General features: G+C 36.4%; 3 protein-coding genes across 4 annotated transcripts; 1 reads left to right on the top strand and 2 right to left on the bottom strand.

Annotated features, from left to right (window-relative positions):
• Positions 1-3,068: 3,068 nt before the first annotated feature.
• Positions 3,069-6,207, top strand: LOC107657013 (C->U-editing enzyme APOBEC-2-like). Its single transcript, XM_016444991.1, has 2 exons — positions 3,069-3,471; positions 5,303-6,207. The coding sequence occupies exons 1-2, from the start codon at positions 3,185-3,187 to the stop codon at positions 5,835-5,837; spliced, it is 822 nt and encodes a 273-aa protein (XP_016300477.1). The 5' UTR covers positions 3,069-3,184; the 3' UTR covers positions 5,838-6,207.
• Positions 6,208-6,258: 51 nt separating this feature from the next.
• Positions 6,259-9,183, bottom strand: LOC107657014 (O-acetyl-ADP-ribose deacetylase 1-like). Of its 2 annotated transcripts, none has more exons than XM_016444994.1 (6): positions 9,043-9,183; positions 8,387-8,455; positions 7,923-8,091; positions 7,774-7,832; positions 7,517-7,629; positions 6,259-7,272 (listed from the first exon to the last, which is right to left on the bottom strand). In XM_016444994.1, exons 2-6 carry the CDS (start codon positions 8,408-8,410, stop codon positions 7,170-7,172), a joined length of 468 nt encoding a protein of 155 aa, XP_016300480.1. In that variant the 5' UTR covers positions 8,411-8,455; positions 9,043-9,183; the 3' UTR covers positions 6,259-7,169. The 2 variants fall into 2 exon arrangements, with proteins under 2 accessions (XP_016300480.1, XP_016300478.1); XM_016444992.1 differs by having other exon boundaries at positions 8,376-8,455; positions 9,043-9,173.
• A 788-nt stretch (positions 9,184-9,971) lies between these two features.
• On the bottom strand, positions 9,972-12,136 carry LOC107657012 (guanylyl cyclase-activating protein 2-like). The gene is made up of 4 exons (XM_016444990.1): positions 11,641-12,136; positions 11,247-11,396; positions 10,767-10,881; positions 9,972-10,556 (listed from the first exon to the last, which is right to left on the bottom strand). Exons 1-4 carry the CDS (start codon positions 11,839-11,841, stop codon positions 10,429-10,431), a joined length of 594 nt encoding a protein of 197 aa, XP_016300476.1. The 5' UTR covers positions 11,842-12,136; the 3' UTR covers positions 9,972-10,428.
• Positions 12,137-15,447: the final 3,311 nt, after the last annotated feature.

Below are 15,447 nucleotides of genomic sequence, written 5' to 3'. Positions count from 1 at the left end.
AAGCCGTGATTCCCATTCACTTCCATTATATGACTGACAGACTGCAACGGTTTGAGTTAAAAATATTCGTTTGTGTTCTACTGAAGAAACAAAGTCATCTACATCTTGGATACCCTGGGGGTAAGCAGATAAACATCAAATTTTCATTTTTGGGTGAACTATCCCTTTAATAGATCATATATATGAATCCAAAAATAAATACCCTAGTGATGTATCTGCTTTTCATGGGCAATAACCTTTATAGGTCAAGTCAAATTTATTTGTGTAGTGCTTTTCACAATAAACACTGTTTCAAGGCAGCTAAAAAAAACATGATGTTAATGTTTGTAAGTAACATCTTATCTTCATGCCTTTAAGGGATAGTTCACCCAAAATTGAAAATTAGCCCATGATTTACTCACCCTCAGGGCATCCTAGTCGTTTCTGACAATCCTCTTTCAGATGAACACAATTGCAGTTTTATTTAAAATTGTCCTGGCTCTTCCAAACTGTATAATGGCAGTGGTGCCCATTTTTGAAGCCTAAAAAACAGCATCCATCCTTCATAAAACTACTCCATACGGCTCCGTGGTGTTGCCTTCTGAAGCAAACGATGCGTAAAGGCCCGTTCACACCAAGCACGATAACTATAAAGATAATGATAAAGATATAGTTCTAAAAATCGTTCTCAATATTAAAGAATAGCATAGTTCACACCACAACTATAATGATAACGATACAGAGGAACGATATCGTTGTGATCACTTTCAAAACAATTTTTTTCCAGCTGATGAACGATAAAACACTGACAGCCAATCGCTATAACGATAAAGGCACAGAGAAACGATATCTTTGGAATCACTTTCAAAACAATTTTTTTCCAGCTGATGAACGATAAAACACTGACAGCCAATCAGAATCCATCCTGCTGTAACGAGCGCAAGCATTTAAAGCGGCAGACGCATGTGCGCTTAGAATAAACAGACGATATCGTTCGCTGGTGTGGACGCTAATATCGTTATCTTTATAGTTATCGTTCTTGGTGTGAACGGGGCTTTAGTGTAAGAAAAATATAGATTTTTAAAAATGTATAAACTGTAATCTCCAGCTTCCGGTCGCTCAAGTAGGCGTGTTCACGACAAGGTGTTCAAGCGTATGACGTAGGCGTAGCGGAAGGCGTAACGTAAGCTCTGGGGAGAAGAGTGTAGTCTCGTGAGAACCAAGTTTTGTTTACAGCACAGCGAAACCATGTGAACTACATCTGTAGTTTGTGCCACCGCCGCTGCAGCCTCCTCCATCTCGCGGAGTTCCTGGTCGGTATACTTCAGTTCAAACAAATATGGCTGGTTTTGTAGTACTAGTTTGTGACAGGTGTTTTGTTTTGTTTTGCTTTCTCCTCTGTGCTTCCGCGTTCGTCACTCTCTCCCCGGAGCTTTCGCTACGCCTATGTCAATGCTCGTCTTTTCATGATCGCGCCTGCTCCAGCGACCGGAAGCTGGAGATTACAGTTTATAAATAAAATAAAAAAATCTATATTTTTCTTACACTAACGTATCGTTTCGCTTCAGAAGACCTTTATTAACACTCAGGAGCCGTGTGGAGTAGTTTTAGCTTGGAAGAGCCAGGACAATTTTAAATATAACCGCGATTGTGTTCGTCTGAAAGAGGATTGTCAGATACGCCTAGGATGCCCTGAGGGTGAGTAAATCATGGGCTAATTTTCATTTTTGTGTGAACTATCCCTTTAAGAGTCACATTTAGCAGAATTTTGCCATAATACAGGCAATCAAGTTGAGATATGATATATATAGTATATCACCCTGCTCAGGTATACTGAATGTATACGGATAAAGGACATACTTCCAACTTTATATAAAGATGAAGATATAAAGGCAACAATGTAATTACATTTTGTGACAAAATAAACAGCATTTGAGATTTCCTATAAATGATATATCACTTGAGTGTACTGTATGTATGAGGATAAAGTTGGATATATTATCCAACTTTATAGATAGACATATACTACAGTTTACATTTTGAGAAGATATAAACAATCACGCAGCTCAGATTTTGTTAGAGATGTGGGAATGCAACTACTCTTATTATTGGTGGAGTATATATGATAAACTACATATAAATTACCAGTACATTTTCCTTCCATTTCTGTGATGGGTGAACCAGATTATCAGCCAAAAGATGAAAACTGGACACATTTGCAGAATTAAACAAACATACTTGATGAGGTAATTTGACAACTACTGAAATGGTTTTAACATGGAATAACACCTTCTGTTTCACATACTGTTTTTAAAAATAGTCGGCAGTACACAGTGTATACTGCCCAGTAAGCTAGTATCCTGAACATTGCCAAAACCATTGGACTTTCCGTGGTTTCCCAGCTATGGCAGAGGTTCAAGAATGTGTAAAAACACTGGCAGGGAACTAGTAACACAGTACTAATGACTCGAAATGGTAGAGTGGGGGCATCAGCACTTCACATCAGCAATCTAACCTTAAAATACACCGTATTTCACATCTGTTACCTTCTTCAGAGTGACCCAGTTCTTCCATCACAACATCTTAAGTGTCTGTAAACGGTAACACAGTTTGCTCACGGGTCAAAAAAATTTTGATACTTCAGGGACTGGCCAGTGCCATGCTGACCTTTAGACCACCTTGATGTGAGGGTAGTAAAGGCTTAAACTGAACTATGGCATTCACTATGTGAAGAGACATAGTCTTTCTGAACACTCTGCCAAACTACAGTTATTAATAAACTGCCTGTTGTTGGTGTGTGAACAGCAATATTATCCTGATCAAAAGGAGAGGGAAATATGAAGAATCTGGGTTATATTCCATTAAGTGTCAATCCTCATTACACATTTGAAATTGAGCAAAAAGAAAACGGCTCCTTGATGCACCTGTTGAACAAAATGGGGCGGTGACATGTTTAAACAATGAATGTATAACAACCCCCCCCTCCATTATACTTTGTCCTTTTTTTAGCATGGAAACAAGCAGCTGCCCTTCAGTCTCCCTCCCTCCCTTACCAGCTCCTGTTTGTGGCAGTGAGTTATCTTCATCTTTAAATTTAAGACTTAGGAACATATTCAGGCTGTCACCTCTCTGACTCACATACTAAATCAACAGCACCCTTCACACACTCACAGCTAGCAGACTCATTTCACTGCACAGCTAGGTCATGGCGGACAGAAAGGACAGCAAGACCCCCAGTAAAGGTGGTCTGACAAAGAAGAAAGAAAAGAAAGTGGAGAAAGTAGAGAGTAAACCTGAAAAGGAGAAAGAAAAGAACAAAGATAAAGGTGAAAAGATGACAAAGAAGCCAGAGAAGACCCCAGAAAATCAGCAAAAAAATGAGGAGATGCCTCAAGGAAATGGGGAGGTAGCAGAAGGAGCCAAACACCCTGTCAAAGATGAGGAGTTTGAGCTGGAGCCTATGGAGCTGCCTCCATTTGAGATCATTGTAGGGTAAGTCAGATATGTTTCACTTATACAAACTGGATCCCACAGTAATATTTCAGTCACTCAGCAAGAACATTGGGGGGAAAAAAGCAAAATATTTGTACCTATAGGGACACAACAGTTTGTCTCTGGCTCAATACAAAGGGACAACTTTGTGCCTTATTTAACCATAAAGAGTTCATAATTGTACCTTAAGGTTACATATTCCACTAAGTAATTTTTATGCACCTTTTAGGAGTAGAGGCACAAATTTGTCCCTTTAAGGGTACTGACAAGCTGTTGTATCCCTAAAAGTACAGTTTTTGCTAATGTGTTTCTGATAGAGTATCTTCAAAATTCATAACAGCATGGCATATTGCATGACACCACAACCTATTTTAAGATTACTTTGCCACTTGTTTAGAAGAGGGACCTTTTAAAAAGGACCTTTAATAAATTACAACATAGATAATGCATGAGTATTTAGCATTCTAGAGACAATGCTTGGCGGGACGAACTCTGACAACAGTTACATCTGAAATTCCAACATGTTGGACAAGAACATTATAAATGAGACCAATCCAGGACATTGCTTTGAACCCCAGTGCTTTTAGAAAGTTGGGACTTTTCTGTAGGCTACTCAGTATAATCTTTGTCTTTATGAGTTTTCCTGTCCCTGCCATGGTGTAGCAAACAATGATGATGCAGGCACTTAACGACCAAAAGTATGTGAGCACCGTCTTATAATTAACCAGTTTGACTATTTCAGCTACACCCACAGTAACAGTAGCATAAAATCAAGCACACAGACATGCAATTACCTAAAACAAAGATTTAGAGAACCAAAGAGCTCAATGACTTTCAACAGGGTACATCACTAAGTGAGGTCCATAAGGTTTGATTGACCTGCACAAAAAAATGAAACCCCATTGGCTCTCATGATTGAATGGGATAAAATCTCAACCATCATCCATATTCTAGTGGACAAACTTCCCATAAAAGTGGAAGCTGTTAGAGCAGAAAAATTCCCTATTAATATCTGGTTTAAAATCATTCAGCAAGCACATATGGGTGTGGTGTTCAGGTGGCCATTATTTTTAAGTCATGTAGTGTACATCAGGGCCAAAAAAAAGCCGCCACCACCTCTTACCACTCAATGGGTTCTTCTTTCAAATAAAATAAAACTCAAGAGAAAACTCACCTGACATTTTATAAGAATTTATTTAAACAAAGTGATCAATACAAGCCCATTAAGTCCTTTTGAGTCTCTGTAGGCTTATTAGTGGCCATTCAAACTGAAGTGCTTCTTGTCCAAAGTTAATGCATTCATTTGTTTTAAAGCTGGAATACACCACACAACTTTTGCACAGATTTGTGCCCATATTTGTAGTTGATGCTTGTTGCTGAAAAGCAGAGCCAGTCTGCAGATATGGGCAGTTGGAGTTGAGAGATTTCACAGAAATTCATGTAGTGTATGATGGGTACAGTCTCCAATTTTGAGTTTTAGATTATGATTCCATCCAGTCTGAAAGGATATCAACATGTCTGATATTTTGAGCTGATTTTAGAACACATATTGTTTCCATTTCTCATGTGTGTCCTAGCAACAAGGTGCACGTTTCTGCGTGAGTTTGCCATGTCTGGAACGACCTGAAAGTCTGAAGTCTGAAAAGTGTGCAAATCTAATTTTTCTCTGTAACCATTTACAAAGTTGCCAAGCGTATGATGCCTAGTGTTTTAAAATATGTACAATTTTTTAGTAATGAAGTCATGTAGTGTATTCCAACTTTTACTTTAATCTTTCTCACAATAGATTGTGATAAAAGTCTTATTCCAAATGTCCTCCTTCTTACCACAGAGACAGACTGAACCCGACCTTCTTTAAGTTCCAATTTAAAAATGTGGAATATTCCTCCGGGCGCAACAAGACCTTCCTGTGCTACCAGGTAGACATTCAAGGAGGCGCTGGAGAGACAGATGGCCTTCGTGGTTACCTGGAGGATGAGCATTCGGGTTCACATGCTGAAGAAGCCTTCTTTCAACAGGTGCTGGCCCATTACGACAAGTCACTCCACTACACAGTGACCTGGTACACGTCCTCAAGCCCTTGCACAGCCTGCGCTGCTAAGCTCGCAGAGATCTTGCGAGCACGCAAGACAATACGCCTTAATATCCACTGCTCCCGTCTCTTCCAGTGGGAGGAACCAGAGATACAGGTCGGACTTCAGGCGCTAGTTAGGGCGGGGTGTAAAATACGCATGATGAGGCCTGTGGATTTTGCGTATGTTTGGTCTACTTTTGTTGAGAACGAGGAAGATAACTTTACACCCTGGGAAGACTGTCAAGACAACTATGATTATTATGATGAGAGGTTGTGTGATATTTTAAAGTAGGGTAAGAAGCCGCAGCTGGCCTCTGATTAAGACTGTTAAAAACAGCCTGGGCACCGCCTTTAAGGAAATGCAATACTTAAAACCTAATTATTACAATGTCTCTGTAATTACACCAGCATTGTTTCCTGTCAACACTATTTGTCCTGTGAAATCCCACAGTTGACTTTATTAACTGATTTTAAACTTACATAAAGAATTCAAACCACACTTATGTATAGTATTTAGATGGGCATCTCAAATATATAGGTTATATTTTTATTTTACTGAGTATTATTTTGAGAACATTTTTAGAAGCTAAACATCTGGGTGTAAAATTCAAACATGGAATTCCTAGTTAACTAATTCTTTTGCAAACTAAAATGAATTCGATTTCTTTTCAAAATTAGAATATTTAAACATGATGTTTAGAGCAAAACATCATGTTTAAATATTCTAATTTTGTCTTTTTAAATGATTTTTTTTTTTATTATTTTGAAATGATATAATGAACATTGGCATAGTGAACAGTCTCCTTGTATGTAAAACAGTAAACATGAGTCAATTTCCTATCATAATCACAATCTAAAGACGGCATGCTTTTCAATGCTATTTATAATATACCAAGGCAGTGGATCCCAACCCTGTTCCTGGAGTCCCCCCAAAACAGCACATTTTCGCTGTGTCTCATTTCAAAGGCTGCACCAGCCAGAGGTCGCATTTGCCGGCATTATGTCGACCATTACATTCCAAAGACAGAAATTACTGTAATTATCCCTCATGAGGACTAACAGTGAATTTTATAATGGTTGCTTTTCTGAAATGAGAGAGGATCTGTGACATATGCGGCTGACTAATGCGACCTGTGGAGGACACAGCCTTCGAAATGAGACACAGCTCCACGAACAGGGTTGAGAACCACTGTACTAAAGAATCAATTGGAAATAAGGATTTCAGAATAATGGTGGAATTATTATTTATGGGACATTTATAGTGCATTTATATTTGAGGTACACTTAACTTAGTGAAATTCACTGGTAAAATATGAACTAGAAAGCATCATTTATCAAACAAATCAAATGAAACTCGCACCCTCTAGTGGTGAAAAGAACATTCATACAATTTAGAGATGCAACAGGAGGATGGAAAAACAATGGAATCTAACTTAGGGGAAAACAACTACATATTCTTAGTGTATATAACTGGAACTGTCTTAAGAGCTTATATTTCCCAAAACAAGACTAATGAACACCCTACACACCATAAACAGTCAAATTCCAGTGGAATAATAAGCCATCCTCCAACCATTCTTTAAGAGCAGTTAAGAAATAATGTGAGTTTCAGACCTGCCGTGGTCTAGATTGTGTACACAGTGCTGGAGATTTTTGTGTCCTGGAAGACTTCTGTGATAATGGAAGACACTTTTTCCCATTTCAGTTTATCCAGCCCACAGCCAATCCTAGCAAGAGAAAATGCCATCAGTTATTGAAAATCAATTCAAAAGAAATGTTACCCTAATTCTTTCCAAATTAGTATTTAAAAATGCAATTATCAAGCTCTATTTGAGTTTTGACAACTGCAAAATTATTTTTTATTGTCATTTAAGTAATTTAGCTAGAATCATATTAAAAAAAGCAAATCTAAAATCAATATCTGCATTTAAATTAAAAACAACAATATTGTTATTAAACGTGACAGTTTACCGAGGCATGGATATACTGTTAACACCATTGGCCAAGCAGTGTTCCCTCATAGACACAAGGCTCTTTCTGAGAATGTCATAGGTGGGTTTTTGGTAGTACTTTTTCTTTGTGACCTAGAGCAAGAAAAAAAGTGGAAAAGGTAGGTTTTGGTTAACAAGAAAGCTGCAAGTCAAGACAACTCTACTCTTATCTTCATTTATTTAGTAAAACAGAACAGATGTGAATTAGAGTGAACTGAACACTACAGGCCATCTTACCAGGTAGTACACGAAACGACCAGCTCTTCTAAGGACAGCACACTGCCCAGGTTGTTTCTCTGCACAAAACAGAAGACAGAAAAAAAACACTGAGACTGAAGCGGGTGTAATTTGATTGCCACCTCTCAGTAATGATAATTCACACTCACTCTGAGCCAGAAGCTCCTCAACTCCACCAAACCTCTTCTCGAAGAGCACAGCGATCCCTGCCCCCATTCGGAGGTCTTCACTGATGCAGTGCGCCAGGGCATTGGTGGGCGGACAGGTGAACAAATCTCCTCTCTCGTGCAGCAGCCACCATCCTGAGCTGCACGGGAGCTGCAATAAATGAGCAAGACAACAAACCCAATCATAACAAGACACAAATCATTCCAACCTCCAGACAATTGCCTGATAATGCATCTGAATTCAATTTCGCCTGTACCACAGCTAACACTCTAATTACATTTTTATTATTATTATTATTATTATTATTTAATCATTCTGAATACCCTTTCTAAATTCTTTTGCTGGGGAAATCTTTGGTCAATCTGTACACAGATTTGAAAAGTAAACGAGTAAGACTTTTAAAAGTTATGGTACTCAAATGAAGACATGCTTACTTTTGCCGTACCTTCATCCGCATGATCTTGTCCATCAGATTCCTTTGACATTTGAGCAGGGACTTGACTGGTATTATTTTCTGTACAGACACATTTTATCTTGACTACAAAAAGCTACTGAACATTTCGAGATACCGGTAATTCAACACGCATGATGGGACATGTTGTCACACGATATGAAGTAAAATCATAGTGAAATCTGCAGTTTTGAGAAGAATACACCAATACTGAAATATATAAATAGCCTAATATGCTCAATTTAACAGCCATCTTCCACAAACTAACATTATCGGTGTATAAAATGTATTACAGGATAACAGTCAAGCGCAAATTCATGAAACATCAAAATATAAATCAATAAATTAAAATAAAATAAAATAAAAAAATCAACTTTTTGGCCAACAGAAAATGAAATTCATTATTGTTTAAAATTACATGATATAAAACAACCCAGTGACAACATAACATTTACGCAGAAATACTGTGTCCTGAAACCTGTCAATGTGACAACGTTCCAGTGTGACAACTAACTACATTCCCCCCTGTATATCGTGTTCAAAATCATCAGTAAGTAATTATTACAAGTTAAGATTTAGTATTTACATATTTAAGTTCTTAACCAACAGCCACTAGTTTGATACGTCGAGCTGCTGGTCAGATAACTTACCACAACAATGAAGCTGATGTGTGTTTTACGTCCCTTTAAACGTTCGAGGTCAATCACTGTAAATAAAGAAGCAGGTTTCTCTTTTGCTTTGAGTGCAAGTTTAAATTAATTGTATTGAAAGGCTTGAGTGCCATCTATCGTCAGGGAGCATGAGAGCAAACTGTTTATAAATCCAACGAGAGACATTGAAGGCGGATAGATAAAAAGGGAATAAAAGGTAACATCGAAATGAAGAAAATATTTCATACGTCAAAAAAGCTTGTATAACGTATGCATTTGTTTGTTTATTAATTTGAACAGTCTCATACATCAGCATTTAATGGTTATTCTACAACTGTTAATATTTGGAAAATGTATTAAATTATGATGATGATCATCATCATCATAATAATACAGTTTTTAAATATGGAGTCTTTAACATAGCAGGAACATTTTAATTAATTAAATATTAATATTTAAAATAGTTGTTTAAAATATTAACAATAAAATATTATGTTTCTGTAGCAGCATTGAAAAAAAATGTGACAATTGTATAATAATTGATAAACAGTGATGACTGCTGACATCCTGAGACTAAACATTATTAGAAAGTGATATAACATCAGTGATGATGTTAATTTAATCATAAGATGGCTTGAATAAAATAGTCCGAAAACAATATTGGTAATATTCTGCTATGGAGATTTTTGGGGTTTTTGTTACCCTGCTCCATTATAATCATGATAAACAAAATAAACTTAATCATGAAATTTGTAAGTGCTGTTACTGTAGAATTACATATTATTACCATCAACTACATTTAACACAGCTCACAAAACAAAACCATGATTAACGTTTTTTTTTGTAATAAATGAAACAAAAAAAATTCAGTAATAGTACATTAAATTTATAATTGGTAAGTTTTTATTTTTGAGAAATTTACAAATGCAAATAACTTTATAATTGAGACCTTCCAGGGACTTCATTCTTTACGATATTCATGTATTTACAAACATCAGATATGCCAATTTGAAATGGATTGCTGTTGTTTATAAGTTGAGTAATATGCCACATACAGTAAACTCAAATGCACCTCATCTGCAGAATAATAATAACAGGAAGTCAGAAATCCAGTCAGTCATGAAAGTGAGCCTTTTACAAATCCTAACAACAAGAATGAAAGAAACAATAAAGAAAACATGAATATTTACATGTAGATAGAATTAATTCTGTTTGTCAAAAAAATAAATGGGAGTTACACCACTACATTAAAAAAAAAAGACTGATGGCTTAAATTCAATTGAATGAACCAAGACTAAAAGACTGTAGTTGAGAAACTATGCATGCTCTGTATATGTTGGTTAAGGGGTAGGCTTCTGTTAAGGGTTGTTTTAGTGAATATGGAGTTCAGAAGTTGGCGCTGCGGCGTCTCTGTTCATTGATCCAGTCCCCGGGGTTCACGTCCATTTGCAGCATCTTCATGACCCACTTGTCACGTCGTGCCCCGTCAATGAACTCATCCAGAGACAACTCCCCTGAGGACACAGCAAAGAAACTCAGGATCAGCTGCTTTTTCAAGAAGGCCTTTGAGCAGAAAGCCAGAATTTTTCCACGGTTTGATTAATTATTAACATCAGTGTACTTAAATAAAAACAGACTGTATATTATAATAAAGGAAAAGACTATAGACTTTGGCTTAACCATTTAATAATTGTAGAAAAAGAATGAATCATAGTAAGTTTTACCATCTCCATTCTCATCCACTAGCTCAAATATTCGGTCCACCACCTGATCTGGGGTCAGTAGGTTACACTCTTCATCAAGTTCACCATGGCAGGCTTTCTTTAGTCGGTAGATTGACTGTAAAAGTAAAGTAAAGGAGCCCATTTCTTTCTTTTGTAATCCTAAATGCATAAATGTCTTCTTTATAGCGGTATTACAAAGTATAATAGCATTTCTGCACACAAATGTCCTGCTATCACAGAGGTCATATGGATTAATCCTTCTGTAAACATCTCACTATAAGTTTCAATGTCAAGGTGAAAGTTATGAAACCGGTCATGAAAATGTAATCTCAGTACAAATGCAACCAGAGCACACAGAATTACAGTTTTCATCCTTTTTTTGTTAGTAATCTAGTAAACCACTGAAGTATTATAATCCCAATCGATGTTTAAGTCCATCTGACCGTGTTGACAATTGGGAAGAACATGAGAAATGATTACCTCCACAATCTCCTTGAGCTCTGTTTTGTCGATGCAGCCACTCCCATCCTTGTCATACATTTTAAAAGTCCATTTCAGTTTGTGCTCCAACTTTCCTCGCAGCACTAGATTCAAGGCTGCAACGTACTCCAGAAAATCAATAGTGTTGTCCTATGAAAAAAATGAAAGGGAGGGAAAGAGAAAAGAGGATTGACCTGTTAAAAATTCTGTGAATTTTCAGGTTCATTTTTTTTCAATATGCAATCTCTTTCCCAGTATTCTATTCTATTCTATTCTATTCTATTCTATTCTATTGGTGTCAAGTATTTACCATACAGTCTATGGTATTTACACACTCACTCCTACACAGTGTTTATGCCTACTTTAGTAACTTAACTGAAATTGAATAACTTACCCCATTTTTATCAAAAGCACGAAACATGTTTTCTATATAATCGGCCGCTTCTGGGTTTCCAGTTACACCAAAGAAGCTCTTGAACTCATGCATGAAGAGGGTCCCGCTCGGACATTCAACCACAAACTTTTTATACCACTCCTGCAGTTCAGCAACATCAATCTCTTTATCGTCCGAATCCTCACTGAGTCGCTGACCCATCGCGAAAGATGACAATAAAGAACACAAGCTCTGCTTCTCAACAAAAAATGTCCATTATCACATCTGTCAGCTTCACTGTCCTGGAGTTCTCCCTGATCCAGACATCCCAATAAACCTTTTAAGCCCCACAAACTGATAATCCAACACCAAAAATGTCTGATTTAGGATACAAACGCGTATGCCCTTTAAAAATAATAGTAAAAACTGAAGTTACAAATTTCAGTATGTACCAAAGTGTAAAACTAACCTCAGTCTATTAGCAAAGGTGCTCTACTGGCTTGGGATTCAGCACAAGGACTATTTTGGATCACATGACTGAAAGGGATTATTCATATCAATCCATGTCTGAATTAATTAGCTTGAAACAAGATCAAGCGCTTTGCAATAATTCATCATTTAGCACACAGAGTGTTCCATTCCTCAATTCAGGTTCAAGGGCTCCCTGAGGGTCTCATGTCAGAGCATTAACCATGACCTGGTTATTTTTTACCTGTTAAATCTAAAATAATCTTTTGAAGGCCACGAATTCCCCAAACATTCTTCCATTTAATTACTGAAAAAAATCACTCAAAAATGGATCAGTGAAAATACATTTGGATACTGTTTACTTCTTCTATACACTATAACATAGCACCTCACTTCTGAGAAACCAAAACGAGAGAAAAAAAAAGAAAAAAAAGAAGATCCCATACTGGACCTTCCCAGGTTGTCTATGATGGCCTTACAGGGGGTCTGAAGACATATACACTGTAAACTTTGTTTTTCAAAGTTGTATATAAAACAAAGATTATTACAGTACATTTTACAAGACAATAAAATGTCAGTCTCTACTTCAAAATGTCACATTTAATTTGTTACTTGCCATTTCTTTGTAATTATTTGTGAAATTTGCAAGCAATTTCTGATTTTTTTCTTTAAAATATTCTTTAAAATAATATATATATATTTTAAAATGAATGTCCAAAGGTGGTACATAAATGATATACTTAATATTATAGAAACAAGTAATGTCTCCTAGAATTAAAGTTATGCTACTAAAATGTTACTGAGAATGCATTTATCTAGCATTTTTATATTGGGATTCCCTTGTTTAGCTGACTGGGAAGGGGTGGGGGTCCCTGGATCTGAAATGTTGAAAGCCCTGACCATATCCTGCTCTTGGTCACTCAATCCTGTGAATCATTCAGAAAATCTGAGTCATAATCCCCTCTGCCCTCTGGTCTTCCTATTAATAGTTTTTCAAAAATAGGATCTGAGAAGTCTGGCCTAGTTCATGAGGGTGGTGCATTTTGTCTGGACTCGTACCACTTTGGATCACAGTGAAAACTAAAATCTAAATGGTTACACTCTTTAAAATAAGGGTTATTGGCATCAATGGTTTTATAAAGAACCTTTAACATCCATGGAACCTTTCTATTCCACAGAAAATCTTTATACTAAAAAAAACACACGTTCTTTTAAGAACTATTTATCACTTAAAGGTTCTTTGTGGAACCAAAATGGTTCTTTTATGGCAATGCTGAGAAAACGTTCATTTGGAACCTTTATTTGTAAGAGTGTAATAACAAAAATAATGGGGTTGTGGAAGTCCAATGGCCTTGTTTTTAGGGTGACCCAGACCCAATAGATCACAAAACTGTTTTAACGTGATATGTTGCCTCTATTACTCAGGTTACAACGTAACAGTGTACTGTCTCCAAAATGACAGAAAGAATGTACTGTAGAAGGTATAATTTGATCCTGTTATTAGTAGCCTACTTAAGGCCACAATGTTGATAGTTCTGCAATGAGATATAGGGTCAATAGAGATATATAACCTCAAAGAAAAGGGATTACGTGATATTAAAGAATATAAATACAAAGCAGCAGACTAATAATATGATTTTACTATAATAATCTCTTTGTATATGCAGTGAAGAAGTGTCTGTTTTACAGTGTTCACAATGCTTTGATACATTGCACACACATCTTCATGCCGACATACAGAAATGTTACTGGTCAAAGATACTCAGTTGTGTTCAAGTGCAAACACATAATACAGCAGGCCCCATAAGGTCTGTTTTGTCAGTCCATGAACTTTAAAGACCTTTTCCAAAGTGCTGACTATACTTTATAAGGAGCTCATCTGGCCTACAGGTATCCAGGCCACTCATTGCACAATTAATCTTATTGGATTAATGAATACAATAACAAATATAGAGAACTTGTACACAACTTCACATACATTTGGAATGCAAAATAATGTTTTGAATGAATTTTTACTATTTTACTAATCATTTACTTGTATTTTGCTTTTGTGCCATGCATTAGATGACAAAACCTTTGTCAGAGTTGTAATTATAGTGCCATTAAAATCAATTAGATCTGAAACGATTTAGTAGTTTACAGTCATAATAGTTCCAAACAAGGCAGTAATCAGTACTGACTGATGGAGAAATGAGTATGTTCACTTTCAATTACAAGTCATAAATGGATTTTAATATCTTTAGTTCTAATGAACAGCTGAGCAGTGCTGATTTTTATTTGTGATCAGGATGATAAATTGGCCTATATAAAAAATATTAATCACTGCTCTAATCTGATATGACACTATCAGTTACGATGATACAAATATATCATGCGAATCAATAACACGGACAAGAGGAGAAAGTTCTTTACATTTTTTTTATTTTTTTTTAATTACTAACAGATGCCCCTGGGTGTCAGTGTTACAACAGTTTTATACTGTGAATGGCTGGTTGACCACGTTCTTTTGAACCTGTATATGTTTTAATACACAATGAATTCTTAGGGCTGATTGATTTACACGCAAAATATAGTTTATAACTGCTAAGATTAAAGACTGTAAAGTCAAAATTGTCTTGTGAGGATTTAACAGATTTATTTAAAGCGATTACTAACGTGAAAGTACCTCAGAATGACACTTTAGCATTAGTCAGCGCACTGACCGCGGGTGCAACATTATGCAATCCAAAAAAAACAACAAAAAACCCCAGAGAGGAGAGTTATTTATCGGCTCTGATTTGAGATTAATGTCTGATCCAGTTGCCAGGGCAGTGAAATAATATTTCCTCTGTCTCTCATCCCACCTGCATAAGCCCCTCACCCAAAACACACAGCAGAGAACCGAGAGCAATATTTCTGACGGTAGCCTAGGCTACATCTCGCTCCTTTAATCAAAACGAGTAATAATCATCCACAGCACATTCACACTGCGGGGAAATTAAAAAGCAGAAATTAGGATAAGTACAGAGTGCTGCTGTTTAATTAGAGTAGGCAGATACCTGAGCAGGGATTCAAAGGCTTATTAATCACTTTACTGTTTACTGTTAATTATTTTTTTTGATGCAAATTAATGAATTATTATTTGGCCACGTCTTTCGTCTAATATGTGTACCCTCAGGGCCGGCCGTTTCTAGCCATTTTGACGCCCTAGGCGAAATCCCTATTATGTATATAATAGTATGTAAATGTATATCCTGAATGCACTGTAAGTCGCTTTGGATAAAAGCGTCTGCTAAATGCATTATTTTATTTATTTAAATTTATTTAATTTAATTTTATATATATATTAGGGCTGTCATCGTTAAAGGCACAATATGTAAT

Source organism: Sinocyclocheilus anshuiensis, unplaced genomic scaffold, assembly GCF_001515605.1.
Source record: "Sinocyclocheilus anshuiensis isolate Anshui unplaced genomic scaffold, SAMN03320099.WGS_v1.1 scaffold1453, whole genome shotgun sequence".
Classification (NCBI taxonomy): Eukaryota; Metazoa; Chordata; class Actinopteri; order Cypriniformes; family Cyprinidae; genus Sinocyclocheilus; species Sinocyclocheilus anshuiensis.
Note: the sequence above shows the minus strand (reverse complement) of the source record. Positions and strands in the feature narration are given on the sequence as shown.

Excerpts from the sequence above, each read along its gene's own strand:
- LOC107657013 (XM_016444991.1), top strand. The coding sequence starts at position 3,185 with ATGGCGGACAGAAAGGACAGCAAGACCCCCAGTAAAGGTGGTCTGACA. Across the intron at positions 3,472-5,302 it reads CCATTTGAGATCATTGTAGG|AGACAGACTGAACCCGACCT; the intron begins GTAAGTCAGATA and ends TTCTTACCACAG.
- LOC107657014 (XM_016444992.1), bottom strand. The coding sequence starts at position 8,426 with ATGTCAAAGGAATCTGATGGACAAGATCATGCGGATGAAGGTACGGCA. Across the intron at positions 7,833-7,922 it reads TGAGGAGCTTCTGGCTCAGA|AGAAACAACCTGGGCAGTGT; the intron begins GTGAGTGTGAAT and ends TGTTTTGTGCAG. Across the intron at positions 7,630-7,773 it reads GTCGTTTCGTGTACTACCTG|GTCACAAAGAAAAAGTACTA; the intron begins GTAAGATGGCCT and ends TTCTTGCTCTAG.
- LOC107657012 (XM_016444990.1), bottom strand. The coding sequence starts at position 11,841 with ATGGGTCAGCGACTCAGTGAGGATTCGGACGATAAAGAGATTGATGTT. Across the intron at positions 11,397-11,640 it reads GTGCTTTTGATAAAAATGGG|GACAACACTATTGATTTTCT; the intron begins GTAAGTTATTCA and ends TTTTTTTCATAG. Across the intron at positions 10,557-10,766 it reads AGTGGATGAGAATGGAGATG|GGGAGTTGTCTCTGGATGAG; the intron begins GTAAAACTTACT and ends CTGTGTCCTCAG.